This window comes from Cyprinodon variegatus, unplaced genomic scaffold (genome assembly GCF_000732505.1).
Source record: "Cyprinodon variegatus isolate N-32 unplaced genomic scaffold, C_variegatus-1.0 Scaffold21, whole genome shotgun sequence".
Lineage (NCBI taxonomy): Eukaryota > Metazoa > Chordata > Actinopteri > Cyprinodontiformes > Cyprinodontidae > Cyprinodon > Cyprinodon variegatus.
The window spans coordinates 953792-969841 of NW_015150474.1; the positions used below are offsets into that span (position 1 = coordinate 953792).

The 16050-nt window shown below is 37.3% G+C and overlaps 1 protein-coding gene across 8 annotated transcripts in view; it reads left to right on the forward strand.

The window, feature by feature from the left end:
* The window catches only part of ralgapa1 (Ral GTPase activating protein, alpha subunit 1 (catalytic)), an 80631-nt gene that overhangs the window by 5445 nt on the left and 59136 nt on the right, over window positions 1-16050 (forward strand). For 4 of the 8 annotated variants that reach the window (XR_001481689.1, XM_015390313.1, XM_015390350.1 and 1 more), the window contains exons 2-18: window positions 4329-4439; window positions 4536-4585; window positions 6586-6643; window positions 6844-6887; window positions 6985-7162; window positions 7272-7387; window positions 7708-7846; window positions 7952-8160; window positions 9033-9344; window positions 11184-11363; window positions 11463-11534; window positions 11623-11771; window positions 12124-12247; window positions 12601-12747; window positions 12828-12918; window positions 13505-13669; window positions 14170-14316. Coding sequence is in view for 7 of the 8 variants with exons in the window: in XM_015390313.1 (XP_015245799.1) it covers window positions 4329-4439; window positions 4536-4585; window positions 6586-6643; window positions 6844-6887; window positions 6985-7162; window positions 7272-7387; window positions 7708-7846; window positions 7952-8160; window positions 9033-9344; window positions 11184-11363; window positions 11463-11534; window positions 11623-11771; window positions 12124-12247; window positions 12601-12747; window positions 12828-12918; window positions 13505-13669; window positions 14170-14316 (2292 nt within the window). In the remaining variant the exon portion in view is untranslated. The remainder of the gene's footprint in view (window positions 1-4328; window positions 4440-4535; window positions 4586-6585; window positions 6644-6843; window positions 6888-6984; window positions 7163-7271; window positions 7388-7707; window positions 7847-7951; window positions 8161-9032; window positions 9345-11183; window positions 11364-11462; window positions 11535-11622; window positions 11772-12123; window positions 12248-12600; window positions 12748-12827; window positions 12919-13504; window positions 13670-14169; window positions 14317-16050) is intronic. The other 4 variants (XM_015390339.1, XM_015390359.1, XM_015390366.1 and 1 more) reach the window with 2 other exon arrangements.

Consider the following 16050-nt stretch of genomic DNA (forward strand, 5'->3'; position numbering starts at 1 on the left):
AAAATAAAGGCTAATCATGTTTTGGGTATACTATTCCTTAAATTAAAAAAAATACACAGACAACATAAACAATTTCCCCATAATGCCATGGCAATCCAGACTTAAATTTCATGAACTAAAATGTTGAAATATTTAAATGAAAAAGAAAATGTTTTATTGACAATACAAGGAAACAATTAAATCATATTTGAATGTAATGAAACAAGAACTGAGAGAGCAGGATAATTTACCTTTTCAACAGTAAGCAGTATTTGCTTTGGATATAATTTAGGGATTCCTTTTGGTAGAAATTAAAGAAGGTTTTGCATCACCTCTTTTTAGCTCAAAGAAATAAAATCTTGATCGGTAGACAAAGGGAATTTTATGCTTGGCAGAGGATGATCAGCCACATACAGTTTATTAAGTAGGGAGGGCATGAAGAGCCATACTGCTGAGATTGAAACATCTGTGTGAAGCGTAAAGTGCAAACTCGGAGATATGCGTGCTCAAAGACAGATATGTGGTCATGCAGAATGTGCTCTGCTGTACGCCAGGTTGGTGGGCGTGACCAAACAGAAAGCAGCAGTACGGCTGATACTTCTTAGCTTTTGACTGTCAGTTTACAGCACAATGGTACATTTTAAATCTCTGACAGACCACTTACTATCGTTTTCATCCAGTCTCGTCCCATCGACGAAAATTCACATCCATGAGGAGTCATGTTTTCGTCATCAAAGATTCATATTTAGCTTGTCAGTTGTCGTTATGTTCATGAAAAAAAGAGTGTCAACTAAATTATTTTGTCATCGTTGACGAAAACAGAATTGGATTTAGGCTCCAAACATCTGCATCTTCATCATAATTTAAAATAGCAATAAACAAAGTTTGTTGCTCATTTTTGTTTGTGTGGTGGTGCCTTCTAAATCATTAGGAGAGAAAACTTTGTCAAATTAAACATGCTCTACTTCCAAGATTTATGCTGTCAGCAAAGGCCTTAATGTTATATACAACATCTGATTAAGTTATCCAAAGAAAGCTCAGGGTTAATAAATCTTTACTTGTTTCATCTGGCATGTTGAGTGTTGGGTTCTATCCTATTATTAGAAATCAAATTCTAAAATAGATGAAGAGTCAGCTGCAGTGTTGATAAAGGTTTTGTTTAATGTCAGCAGCAGAAGATAAGCTTCTTAGCCAGGCCACCAAGACCTTAAAAGGGAAATCTCTCTTTTGACACTGATGTGAGTTTGACTTTCTGTTGTCATATAAGCAAAAATCAAAAACTTGCCCCTGCACTGGCTCTGTGAACTTCAGCAGAATATCCTGCAGCCAGCCAGAGTTGTTTAATTGCCTGAAGAATCACAGAAATCCAAACGACAAAAAGTCAAAATGTTGCAGCATTGTAATGTCAAGCGAATTAGCACTTTTGTTTGTGTTTGTCAGGACTAGTTCCTGTTTGAGAATGTAATGTACAATCTTTTAGAAGGTGGTTTAAAAACATTTACCATATCTTTTTGTCAATAAATTTCTCAGATCTCTCTGAGAATCACCTCTCTCTGCCTCAGTCAGCATATAAACAGTCTCACTGCGTTTATTGCTGTATTTCTGATTTCATTAGATGTAGATCTCATTATGTTGTGAATATAGGCCTATGAACACTATCTGTTCTGGTTTGAGATGCTGCACAGACACACTGATTGGGACTTTGCTTGCGCCGCTGGCCTTTAATAAAAAAAAAAAAAAATTCATAACCTGTCAAGTCAAATGTGGGAAATTGTTTTCATTTGTGTATAGCGAGACAAAAGTGAAAAAAATCTGCACAGATCTGCCCACCCTGCCTAGACGGAGTCTCTTTCTACGCAGTGTGACATGGAAAAAAGTTTTAAAAGTCGTACGCAAGCGGTGTGTTCAGGCCTTAATACTGTGTGAGGTTTTCTCCCTGTTCTGGCTGTTTGGTAGTGATATTTATGAGCTAAATAACAGGATGTCTCTTGATGTATACATTTTTAAACCCTCACTAGTAGTAGCTGCTGCTCGCTCACCATGTTTTCCATTTCCGTTACAAATTTTCCTTGGTGCTCCATGCATTGGAATTTCCACTCGGTGCCTGGGTGAAGGGGTGTGGAAGCCCAAAATGATGTAATGAAAATGTATGATAGAAATGCCACAATGATAAAGGGGAATGCCGTTTTTTTTTTCTTTTTACATTGGGCCCTTGATTTTACGCTATTAAATCATGTTCTACTCACCGATATGAGTTTCGTGTCATTTGGAGCTTTTCTGAAGATATTCTGTTAGGTTATATCCAAGTAACGTCTTACTATGGGCAAACGACTTTAAGGCACAAACTAAACTGTTCATAATTTATAATTTATGGTATGCCAGCATTCATAACATGTAGGCAAATCACTGTCCCCCCAGATATATTTCTTATATTTCTATATATCTTTTAAAAACAAAACAGAGTGTGTATGACATCACATATGACATATTCAATTCATCAAATGAAACATAAACCTAAGAAATGTTTGTAGGCATCTATTCTAATATAAATGCAATGAAAAAAAAAAGCTACAGCAAAGTTATAAATGTAAATACTGCACTCAAGTATGCCACTAGAAATGTGTGTGCCAAGACACTCTAATGGGACGCTCACATAGTGTGCTATTTTTACCTTTGACTGTGCTGATAGCTTCTCATGGCGTTGGTTTTTCTCCAGATGTACTGCAATTTTAATTGAATTTTGATTCATTTAGATAGGTGCAGTTGCCATGTTTTGATAGTATCCTAGATGCTACAGAATTAGATTCCCTTAATATTATAGAAGTAGGCTACAATTGCATTTTTAAAAATGCAATGTATGAGATGCATCCAAGATTAAACAATTAACAAAACAAATAGTAAAATACATGATGAATACATACCAGAAAAAAATGCGACACAACACCTTTGTGGTTATTGCACTATATTTATGCCACTATCTAGCCTCTTTGTTTTGGGTGTATGGTTTGTCCAATAAGTGCAGTAATGGCCCTGGCATAAAAAACTGTTATTCAACGTGTCCTGTCTTTTATTGTCCTTAAGCTTCTACCAGAGGATAGTACAAGGATGAGATGGATTCTTGAGTGGGTTAAGTGCATTTTCCTGAGGCAGTCCGAACATTACAGACATAAAGACATCGGAGAGCGGACTAATGATCTTCCAGGCTGTAGTGGTAAACCTGGAAAGTTTTGTTGTCCAGCCGTGCAGTTAGCATACCATACACACAGAAATTGTCCGTTTGTAAAATTGTTTAAACTTAAAAGTGTTTGACAGATTAACAAAATGTGAACTAACAGACTCATAACCAATTTTAGCATTCCTGCTCCTCAAATTTGTTTTAAAGCATGGGTCTCAAACACATTCAATAAAGGGTGCTTTGGCTGAAGGTTTTTCATTCTAAGCAGAAGCACGAAAGATCACCCGTTTCATCGAACCTTAACTTGAACTTTTAGAGGCAGTCTGGGTAAGATAGAGTTAATAAAAATAAAAACACAAACTAACTCCATACCATAGCTGATCATGAAAGTGGCAGGTGCCACTGCCATTGCTCCAGTGCCGTGGCAGGTCATGGAAATCGGTGGCAGGCCATCTAGGACCTGCTCCGGTGCCGTGGCAGGTGCCACTGTCACAATTTGCACCTGTACCTCCTGGAATACAAAGAAGATTGAATTTATTCCAAGTATAAACAAACTAGCTAACGTCAAAGAGGTAGCAACCTATCACAGCGTCTTATCTCTAACCCTCAGTGGGAGAGTAGCTCCGTTAATACTTGAAAAACGAGGAACATGGGATTCAGGTCAAGATGATGTGAAGAAGCTTAAAGCAGAGTTAGGATAATATCACTTAGCTTGTACTTTGTGGTAAAGAAGAGAGGGGAAGGTATATCACCTCTAGACAGTTGGTAAAACACCATCAGCAGGGATAATAGTATTCTCTCAATGTGGCTGGGTTAAAAGTCATACCTTACTTTTTCCTGTTTTTATTTTATTATATTCCAAATGACTTAAGTATGAATCATGACTTAAAACTAGCATACCCTGTATACAATAATTGTGTCCTATATGCCTGAGAAAGCCTTTGGGACTCCCAGAGTGTGCATCATGTTGCTGGGTGGAGGAATAGTTCCATCCTGAACTCATTACCTCTTTGAATTTTTGCCGGTCAGTTAGAAGGAAACTGAGTGAAGCATAGTGAGCATTGTTCCATACATTAACAAGCTTATAAACTACACGGCCAAGCGTTTGTGTTTCCTTCCTTAATGTGTCTTCTTGTTAAATCAAGCCCTCATTTGACCTGTTTCTTTTTGACAGAAAACTCAGAAGCTCCAGATCTGAAACAGTTCTTTGACGTGTACTACTCCCATATCTACTATGTCTTCTTTGAAAACTTTGTCACCATTGAGGTCAGCCTCAAGCAAAAAGGTAAGCTTTACCATTATTGTTAGCAGCACTTTTTATCCTCAATTAGCTTCTCACTTTGATCGTTTTTTCTTCCTATGCTCTTCTTTTTTTTTAAAGGACATAAGTCTCAAAGAGAGGAACTGGACTCCATCCTCTTCATCTTTGAGGTACCAGTACTGAAAAAGTATAACTGTATCAACAGATTGTGTTGGGTTTGTTGCAGTGGCGGCTGGTGGAGTTTTCTTAAGGGGGGGCTGTAAATTCAAAACGGACATATACAAAAACCAATCAAACGTATACTAAGTTACCACTCCAGTATATTTATATGAATGCCAAAAACATAAAAATACTTTATAAAAACAAAACATAATTTCATGTACAGGTTTACTTTTTGAACATAAATTTTGCCCTTTTGAGGCTTTATGAAAGGCAGATCGGTGTTCTGCATGGTCCAATATGTCACAGACCTAAAAAAATAATGTACCAGTTTAATAATGGAGAAGCTATTAGTCAGCTTTATATTTTTTAAATATATAAACACTATTTTATTCTGAGAATGTGTTAATTTAAGAGCAACTATGCAAATAAACAAATATCTAGAAAAAGTACACTGTACTATATTATTTTCCATGTGAATCCCACATTGTTCATGCTTCTTTGCCCTTTCTAAAAAGTGCTGTAAATCAGAATACAGCATTAGCCTCGCTACATGCAGTTAGCCAAGCCTTCTTCCTAAGAAAGGATGTTTTTTGGTCCCACCTCTTTACTACACTTCCAACATTTGTTATCCTTTATTAGACAAATTCGGGTATAGCTTACTTGGTGTAAAATAATACCTATGTACAATTTTGTAGTGAATAAATTTATATCCTGCATCCCTTGTAGCCCCTCCCACATTTGAAATAATATTTTCCCACACAGCTTTGTCAATGTCTGTATCAAGATCTTTCTGCCAGATCATTTTTAAATTTTCACACATTTTGCTCTGGATTCTTGACATTTTGTTATAGAAGACAGAGACAGAGTTTCAGTGTAAAATAGGTGGAGCATTAAAAAACTCCTGCATCACATTATCCTCTTCATTCTCTCTTCTCAAACCAAAAACAGATCCTACTGAACTTCTCAACTGTAGATACCTCCAAAAATTCCCCTATGTCAGTTAAGTTAAATTGTTGTTTAAGTTCTTCAAAAGACCTAAATGTCTGATCTCTATATAGATCTTAGACAGTACGTATGCCCCTCTCCAACTAAGTTGGCCATAAAACACCTTTTTACCTATGCAGATGGAAGGCTTATTCCATATAGAAGAGTAGCATTGTTTATATTGTGAAATACCTAACATTTTATGCACCCATGCCCATCGTGAATGTTCCAAAATTAAATTAGCCCCTGCCTGAGTTTTTTGTGACATACATTCTACAACACCAGATGGGCGCACAAGCCCTTCTTCTAATTTGACCCACCCAGGCTTGGAACCACCAGTACCTCAGTGCCTTGCCATTTTATTCATCTCAAAGGCAATATTATATAATTCCACGTTTGGGAGGGCCATTTACATCAATACTGTATGAGGCAAATAGTTTTTGAAGGCTAGTTCTTGGCCTTTTCCCATCCACAAAAACTCTGTGATTAGCTTGATATAATGCTTAAAAATGGTGTTAGAAATCTGTACTCGTATCATCATAGAGATGTAATTAAATTGAGTGGAGACTATCATTTTAATTACACTGTTTTTTTGTTATTTGAGAAATTAATAAGAATTACAATTTTTAAAATTGTGGAGCAGTGTTTGATTGCTTACTCTATATCTGTTATATTTTATGCTGAATGCATTTAAACGGTGTCAGTTGTAAGAGGTTTATGCATGGATCTAGGAGCAGTAAATGTTAATACTTAAAAAGATAATCAACATTGTGATGAAGAAATGTGGGTTTATTGACATCATTGTGACATTTAACAATAATGTAACAGTTTGAATTTTACCAAATATCACGCTTTTACTATTTAAAGAATAATGAAGTTAAAATAAGTCAATGCTTGGCTATATCTTAGATTTACGTCACCATTAAGTTAAAAAACTTATTTTTTAACCTTATATATGACCAAAATATTGAGAAAAGTTTTGAAGATTGAAATTTTGCTATTTTTATTTATTTATTTGTTTTAGAAAATCCTTCAGCTCCTACCAGAGAGAATCCAGAGTCGGTGGCAGTTCCACAGCATCGGTAAAGCCTCCTTTTTCCTAAAATGATTCTCTCCTAATGTTTTTCTCTGTCAAGGATTGTTTTAGTTCCACATCTGTTACAATTAAAAAGCATACTTGAGCAACTGTTTTGTTTTTAACCTTTTTTCTTTTCCTTTTGTTTAAGCTATTTCTGTAAAGTAAATATACAAGTTAAGTTAATAAATCCCATTTCTCTCTTAGGTCTAACTCTGAAGAAGCTGCTGCATACTGGAAACTCTCTTAAGGTAATATAACATGAAAGGAAGATTTTCAATATCTTGATTCTCTTATAATCTGTTTGCTGATTTTAATTTTTTCTCCTTATTATTCTCTGACACTCAGATCCGTCGGGAAGGCGTGCGTCTCTTCTTGCTCTGGATGCAGGCGCTTCAGAGCAACGCCGAACATGAGCAGCTCTGCATGTTTGCATGTTTAATTCCTGGTTTTCCTGCCCCTCTCTTACGTGGGACCCCACGCACCCTGGACACCCTGATCAACCCGCCACTGAGCCTCACGGAGAGTTAGTAGAACAAAAGCACCCACAAACACCCAGCTTGGGTTCAAACTCCAAGTCTATTATGTTGATTCGTTAAATGGTGCTTTAATATTCTTCTTTTTCTTTTCTGCAGCTCAGGTGATCCCTGAAGAAATCACACCACTGGTCGCTCCGCAGTCTGGTGATAAGAACCAGGATGACCTCACTGCCTACTTTCTTGAAGCTCTGCTAAAATACATGGTAAACCAGGTATTATCAATTTTCTTACTAACATATTTACCAAAAACACACAATCCCCTTGATAATGCTGCCATGCTTTACTAATACCACTAATGTAAAACCCAACGGATAACCGGGGCTTGGTGATCACGCAGATTTTAAGGCGAATTGCATCCCCCCAGCTTGTCATTTCTTTGATTGCTGCCTTCAGCCACATGTGTGCAAACATTCACACACTGATAAGCTTCTCCCTCTGGCACAATGGTGCTCTTCTCTGCTGGTTCCTTTTTCACAGAGACTGATTTCTCTTTATAACACAAGGTTTTATTGTGTTTGTGTGTATTGACCAGGCAAAGTCTCTAGAGTGGCGGTGTAAAGAGAACCATGAACGTGGCTTCAGCTTCCTCTTTGGCCACTTTAGGAAGTTTTACCTTCCTCACATATTTCCAAACTTCGCCATGGAAACAAGCCTATACAACCCCATTTTGGGTCAGTACTGTTACTGTATGAAGATTTTGTTCTCACATGAAATAAAGTGTCTATGAATGGTTTATGTTTTGCTAAAGCAAAATTAAAGCCGTTTTCTCTCTCTAGATGTTCCTACGATGCGTCCAAAGCCCTATTACAGTGTGGTCCGCAGAGAGCAGGATGGTGGCGAGACGGTGTACTGCACCAAGGAGAGCTTCCTTCAGGCCAGAGTCATCTTTATCCGTTGGCTCGTTTCCTTCTGGTTGGAACCACGACCCAACACCCAAACACACATCCCAGGAACAGAAGGCGAGAACGTCCCTAAGAACATACAGGTACAATATTCTCTGACTTTAGAGATTTGTTAAAAAAAAAAAAGTTTCCAAGTTTGAATTTATGGGGAAATTTTTGTTCAGATCTACTTTCAATTACCTCAAGGGGCTCTAACTCAACCATTTGTTGCCAACTAAGCTTATGGTATTATTCTGAGTTTTTTGGTGTTTGACCCATATTTTGCAGATTTCATAGATCTTATTTATGTCTGTTTTAAGCCCCATTATTATGATTGTGTTGCTTGACCAGAGAGTAGGGCTGCACTGAGCCAAGCTATGCAACATTCAGAGAGTGTTGTGCCTTACAGCCCTATGAAGTCAAAAAAAACAAAAAAAAAACTGGTTCATGTCCACATAGACTGAGACTGAGGAAATGCTAACTGTATCTTAATATCGAAGCTTTAAACTTATATTTTTAAAAACAAAAAAAACGTGCATATGTTAAATCAAGGAGTGTGTGTCAGCCATTCCAAAAGTGTTTGTGTTAGCCCTCTTATCCTGTCTAAAACTTGTATTGATGTGTTTTTGGGATTATTTCCATCAGTTTTTGTGTCATTGAGAAAGTGTCTTTTCCTTGCTGCATGCAAGGAAAAGTTGCTGTTTTCATTCATGAACAGCAAACAGCAGTTTAAAGGCATTAGATTAATTTAGAGCTGGTATTCAAGGATTTTGAGCAACGTTTTCTTAAAAGATTGAAGGATATTGCTTATATTTGAACCTCTTGGTATTTCTTTTCCCGATCTTATTGTTTCTGTGTAACCTGTAAAAAGAAGAACTTAAAGAAGCCTAAAACTAATAGGATCTGTTCAGAAGATGAGAGCATGTCTACTTCTCATAGGATCAGTCCTTTAACTGTTATTAATCATCTTACTCAGCGAGCAGCAGCTGGATTGGCCGCTCGCTCAGCCGGCAGCTCAGATGATGGCGGTGGAGGGAGTCGGTCCGAGAGCCACTTAGAAGGAAGCGGGAGTTCATTGGGGCTAGCTGGAAGCAGCATGGGAGGACCGGGGAATGGAGGAGAGCCCGAACAGAGCCACTCAAACACATCAACGTTAACGGAGAGGGAGCCCAGCTCCTCCTCCCTCTGTTCCATGGACGAGGAGCAGCTGACGGACATGGAGGTGGTGAGGAGAGTCCTGACCAGCTCCAGAACCAACGTAAACTTCATCATAGAGATCTTCAGACAGGTGAAGGAAAATATATCAGCTGTAATTAATTTAAACATATTCAGTTTGTTGAGAGTTTGTCGATTCTTGTTTGTTTTATGATTTTCTCACTCATATTCAATGAATGGAACAACTGTGAAGAAATTTTCCCTTTTTTGTTCTTATTTGTTCAATTTTTATTTTATGGACATATTTTCAGAGCTTCCAGAATAAAACTGTATGATAGTAGTGACCCTGATGGTTCAAGTCAGAGTCGAGTCACAGATTTGAATAGGTCAAACTTGACTTGAATGTATCACAAATGACTCATAAGTGATATAAAATATATTGATTGTCTCTTCATATCATTAACGTTTTAAGGATAGCTCACTTTGACTTGTTAAAGACTTGAAATGTAAACCTTAGGACTTGGACGTCATTCTCGGCCTATTAGTCTTATTTTGTGACTTTGGACGTGACTTGAAAGACTTGTCATTTGGGGCGTAACGACTCGCTCCCATCTCTGACAGGAACTGACCTATAAAAAGTAAACAGAAAAAAATTGTGTTACATCTGCCTTCCTTTCTATGACTTGCATTTCAGCATTTGTATGTTGTGTCCTAATAACGCTAATTTGGGCATAATAAGAATTAAAGCGGCAAACAATACCTCCCTTAGGCCCCGTGGTCAGCCTTAACTGTCTGTTTTTTTGTTTATTTATTTTTTTTATCAGGATCTAAAATTATAGATTGAATTAAAATATTCTATAGTTTATATGACAAAGATAATGTCAAAATGTGACAGTGTCTGTGAAAAACTGAATGCTCTGTTGCTACTTTAGTAGAAGTCCAGAAAGAGAGCTGAAGGCAGAAATCTTTTAAGAAACACATTTAGGAAAGAAGCAAATTTGCTGCTCTGAATCATAAAGGTTGATGCAAAAGGTCAATCAACGGTTGAAAACCTTACAGACAGGTGCCAATCTTCCCCATCATTTAGATTGCAAGTAAGATAAAAAAATTAAAAAAAGACCCAGAGAGTTCCAGGTCGGAATATAAAAGGCTTCAGTTAGATGGGAAAGATGATGATTTGGTTTTAGGTTGTCTGCAGTATTCATTTTTCTAGCGCCCCTTTCTTGGAAAAAAAAAAAAAAAAAAAAGAAAAAAAACTTGTGCCATTTTTTATTAAAGTTAGTTTGAAAAAGGTATAGTAGATTAGATTCTTTTTCCAGGTGGATCATCAAAATAAGTGGTCCACCAAATTGTCAATCATTCTGGTAATATGTTTACATAAGGCCGTCCTACGTCCTCGTCCCCATTTTCACTTACTGTCGGAGAGTCTGACATAGTGGAAAAATTGCCAATCTTCTTTTGGAAAGTAAGCTTGTAATGAGCGATGCAAACAGCAACTTTAAAACAGAGCTGGGAGATGGGCTCGTGCATGCTCTTGCAAAAGTTTAATAAGTGTTCCCTCTCTGGAGTGGGTTGTGCATATGCATTTTTTTTTTTTTTTTTTAAGTTGAGAGGGTGGGTCTTTTAAAACATTCGTGAAAATCCTCCATTATACCTTTAAAGAAGGGAAACCTGGGCTTTGGATCCTAAGGGCTAGAACAGAAACGTGGATGGACACATCAGAAGAGAAAAATTGCAGTGTTTGTTGCATGTGAACCCAGCACACTTCCTCAAACTGTGTTTTCTTTGTTTACATTAGGCCTGGTTACACACAGGGGGAAGTAAATGCTGTTTCTAAGTGAAATGTGTAAAAAAATAAAAAATAAAAAAAATGCCACAGCTTGTATAAGCTTTTGTTGTGGTATTTAATATACCAGATACTGATGGTTGGTTAATTATTTAGGTTTCTAAAAGGAATTTTTGATATATGCAGGGATTTCTCCTTCCCATTTGCGAGGCAGCTGCGATGCGAAAAGTGGTCCGTGTTTACCAAGAGTGGATTTCTATTGAGGACAAGCCGGTGTTTATGAAAGAGCCAGACGAAGGTCCGTACCCCATTCCTGCTGCTACCAGTCTGGATACAGGGTCTCAGCTGGGAGACAAGGAGGACGAGGTGGGGACATTCTTCAGAACAAAAATTTAAGTCAATCAAAAATATTTGTATTTGAAAATATAGGTTAAATAATGAATTCATGCTTTTTTTTTACTTCAGGGAATAAATAAAGAGATTGATAGCGAATTGCTGGAATACAGTGTTCACGCTGGAGTCCAAACAACACTGCAGGTAGGATTCTTCCCACACTTTGCTCTGATGGACAGTCAAGTGGCTACTGTCATGTTTGTAATTTTTCCAAACATGTTTCTTTTTTCAGGTCTTTATCACTCACTCCTCCAACGTTTTCCTGCTGGAACCGGCCAATGACATCAAGCTCCTGTTAGAGGAACATGTCGACATGTGCAAACGAGTCCTGAACATCTACCGCAGCCTCGTCATGCATGAAACTATGGACCAGAAAACATGGTATAAAAACAGTAGGAGACCACAGTATAACCTGATGAATGGCTATCAGGAAAGATGGCTGGAAAATTATTTTCTATCCTTGATTTCTGTGTTTTATTTATTGTTTTTAATCATACATACAAATGTGCAGCTTGTATCTGGGTTACTGCTCACTGAAAGTTAAAAAAAAAATCTGAACCTTTCTCCCTAGATGATGTTATTCAGACTAACAGAGGGAAATTGCACCTTACTGAAGATCCATCAGTTATTACTATATAGAAACATAAAAACGAATGCTTAGTAGGGTCTCATTGTGTCTCATTCAGCTACTATTAGATTTTTTTTATTTTAGGAAATAATCTTGTCATTGTAGGGAGCAGATCTTACTGGTTCTGCTGCGGGTGACAGAATCTGTCATGAAAAGACCACCGTCCATCATGCCTCAAGTCAAGAAAAGTAACACGCTGTCAGGCCGATTAGCTGGACCTATTTTTCAGGTAAATAACTGACATTATTGTTAAGTTTCTGTGTTCTCTGTCCCAACAAAACATTAAAGAAACATCTTGGTTAACTACTACAGCCAAACTGCTTTAAATGAAGCTTAAAAATATATTTGTTTAGAATTTGCTTTGACTGTTTTATCTAAACTATATTAGTTTTTATTCCAACTTTTCTTTCATTTTCTTATTAATCATTTATGGGTTTTTTTCTCCTAACAATTGTATTTCTTAAATAAACACTGTTGTATATGTTTTTCTTTAGTAACTAAATATAAATATGCAACTTTAAAACCTTTAACCGCTGGTTTTATGTTTTTATTTTGTGTTTCCATCTCCTTTTTTCTTGGCAGACTTTAATAGTTGCCTGGATTAAGGGCAACTTGAACGTATATATCAGCAGAGAACTTTGGGACGACCTCCTTTGTGTCCTTTCCTCTCTAACATGCTGGGAAGAGCTGGTTACTGAGTGGTCACTCACCATGGAGACCCTCACTAAGGTATGGAAGCTTTCTGCCTTAAATATCGCCAGCATTCTTGGTTCTATGTGAACTAAATGAATGATGCGTCTGTGTCCCAGGTTTTGGCAAGGAACCTGTACAGTGTGGATCTGAACGAGCTGCCTCTGGACAAACTCAGTGAACAAAAGCAGAAGAAGCATAAAGGAAAAGGTTATTGAACCTTTAAATCTGTACTATATAGTGATGCAAGCTGGGTTTATCTCTTCACTTTGAAAATACTCTATTTACACGTATTAAATTATCTTCCGTTCGTTTTATGACAAAAGAACAAAGGGACATTTGAGGCATGTCACCCTGTACTGTGCCAAAACACAACAATAATGACAAAATTATTAAAAACCTTGAAATTCTAGTAGATAACATGAGATGTTGTGCTTGAAAAATGCTACAACTTAAAATTGTATCTGACAAACAAGCCTAAAGAGGTGTTAAACAGGAAATTTAAGAAAAAAAAGATGCTTGCCTTTCAAATATGCATCCCCTGAGCACAATGCTGCCATCACCATGTGTCCCTCTTTACTAATAATTGTGACAGATTTGGTTGGTTGCATTGGATCTTATTTTAATCCAAATATACATCTCACTTTTTAGAATTTGATTGTAAGAAATTTTGAATTTTTACTTTCCTTTAACTTCACCATATGGGAGCAGTTTCCGGTTGTAGTTTTTTTAAGACAAAGCGTAAGTATACTTTTAGAGCACTACTCTAGGTTATTGCCATTTGTTCATCATACAGCTATCGGTACAGAGGGCCAGCGGCAGGCTGTGGATCGGTCCTTCTCTAAAGGCTGGAGCAGAGACCAACCAGGTCAGGCAGCTGCCATGCGCCAGCGGAGCGCCACCACGGCCGGCTCACCAGGCATCGAAAAAGCAAGGAGTATTGTGCGTCAGAAGACTGTAGGTCAGTATTATCGCTGTTTGAAGTGCCCCTCAGTTTATTCTACTCACCCAAGCTCAGCTTCCTAAAGCCGAACTTATTCTAACCGAGTCTTTTGGTTGACATCTCCTTTAAGGATGCTAATTTGTTTTTTTTTAAGTGTTTCTTGCAAGAAGCTTAGTGTTCCTGTTTGTGAAGTTACCACCAGTCTCTCACTGTTTGGTTGTGTTTTCTGCAGAGCTAAACCTGATTAGGTCCTTCTGATCTTCAATGTTTCTGTCCTTTTAATCTATCCACAAACCCTCTCACTGAGTTAATTTTTCTCCTTCCACCTTATTTTAGTGTTAAATCTGTCTTTTCTTTTCCTCCATCCAACATTCCCTTAACCTTCCCTTTTTCTCCGTCTGCTCTCTTCTTTCCATCTGTTTCCTCTCACCTCTTCACTTGACTCCTCACTACAACAATACTCTTCTTTCTCTTTCTCCTTCCTTTTTTTTCCCCGACTTCTTTTCCAACTTCTTCAGCCCTGCGTAGCTGTTCTACGGGGGACTCTCTACTGTCCTCAGCCTTTATTCGCAGTGCTAAGAGTGCTCCTGCTCTGGCTCCGCCTCTTCCTGTCCTCCTCCACCACCACCACCCTTTTCTACCCCCTCTTGCCGACCATCTGGCAGGTACACTCTCTTTGCACTACCTGACCTCCTGCTGCATGGAAGCTATGATTACTTCATGTATGACTGTCACTGTTAAATTATTTTGTTGTTAGTTTGCATGCTTTCAATTGTTTTTGTTGTAAGCAAAAACTTAAATATTAATCAGCATGGAAGCAGGGAATGTGGGGCATCACTGATTCTTTCAGAGTTTGTGAACTCAGTTGATTCTGTTTGTAAAAATTGCACTAGTTTACATTCAAAGAAAGCAAAGCCCAGGTCACAACAGTTAAGTCTGAATTTTTAATCTAATGCATTGTATTATTTTTTCGTTGTTGTTTTTTTGTTCCTATGGCTGGTTCTAGTCAGGGGCCAGTCCCCTATAAAACTGGTCCTGGCCCCAGTTATGACCCCTGTACCAAAGAGATCATGCAGAATAGATTCATAATAAATAAACTATTTATATGCACTGGAACAGAACCTGCAATTGATTAGTCCCTTAAATTTAATCGATATTTTTTTCTTTTTACAGTTTTATTTTATTGAGGATTTAAAATTAAGCTGTTCCACTTTTAGCTTCAGTCATATTGAGATAAATCACTGTATTTTGGTGCCACATCTGAGTATTCCAGCGTTGAAAATGACTCTTTGGCTCACTTAGTATATCAAACAATGAACACCTTTCTCTCCAAGTGGACACGAAACTGGATTCAATGTGTTCAGGGTTTCAGGAGGTAACTGTGTTTAAAAACACAGTTTTTGCAGTTCATGTTATGTACATTTAAAGTCTAAAGACCCTAATTCTAAAAGTTTCAGCTTAAACAGCGTCTTTGCTGAAATGCTTTGAGAGGAAATTACAAATGTTAGTCAAAGGACCTTTATGCTTTTAAAAAATGAGTGTAATGGCCCTCTAAGCTGAAATACTTTGGCAAAACCCCTGATTAATTATCTCTCTTGTTTTACTCATCATGCAATTATCAATTGCCTAAAAATTACCAACATAGGCACTTCCAATATTAATGCGAATATATCACAAATCACTATTCTTTGTTTTCAGACTTTTAGTTATAGCAATATGAGCCATATAAAATAAGTGTGTACTGAATTAAAGAAATACATAATTCTATGATTATTTTTATTCTTTAATGTTACATTGAAACGGGACGCGCTTTGGACAGCAAAAAAGTGCCTGCTGCTTCATGTTTGATGCTTGTACACATTAACGTCAGATGTGCCTCAAGAGCATCTATGATGCTCCTGAAGCATTTTCAGATAAGTGTGTCCAGATGCATCTGATGCTTCTACTGCTCCTTTGTTGCAGCTGGAAGTAGATGTTAACATTTTTCAAGTATGTGCTACAAACTGCAGGCACCAGAATAATAAAAGACTAAAAACCTGCCTACTCTATAATGGGGGCTTCTACCACTTGATAGAACGGCATCAGAATAAACCTAATACGTTTGCACAGACCTTTTAAATGGACTCAGAAGGGTTTTAAGGAGAATCTTTTTTTAAAGAGGAACTAAATACATAAATGTCACCTGGAAACATTTTTTAAAAAGTATTCTCCTACATCTCATGAAAAAAAAAAAACTTTTACTCACCTTGTATTTGAAAATACATTTTTAACAAATCTTCAGCTTTTTTTCTGTATAGGAAACATTTGGCATTTAAAATTTTGCGTCTTAGATGGAAACTAAATGCAATCTGAAGGCATTTTTGCTACAGAAAGGCATTTCGACATTTTAGCAGCCTCTG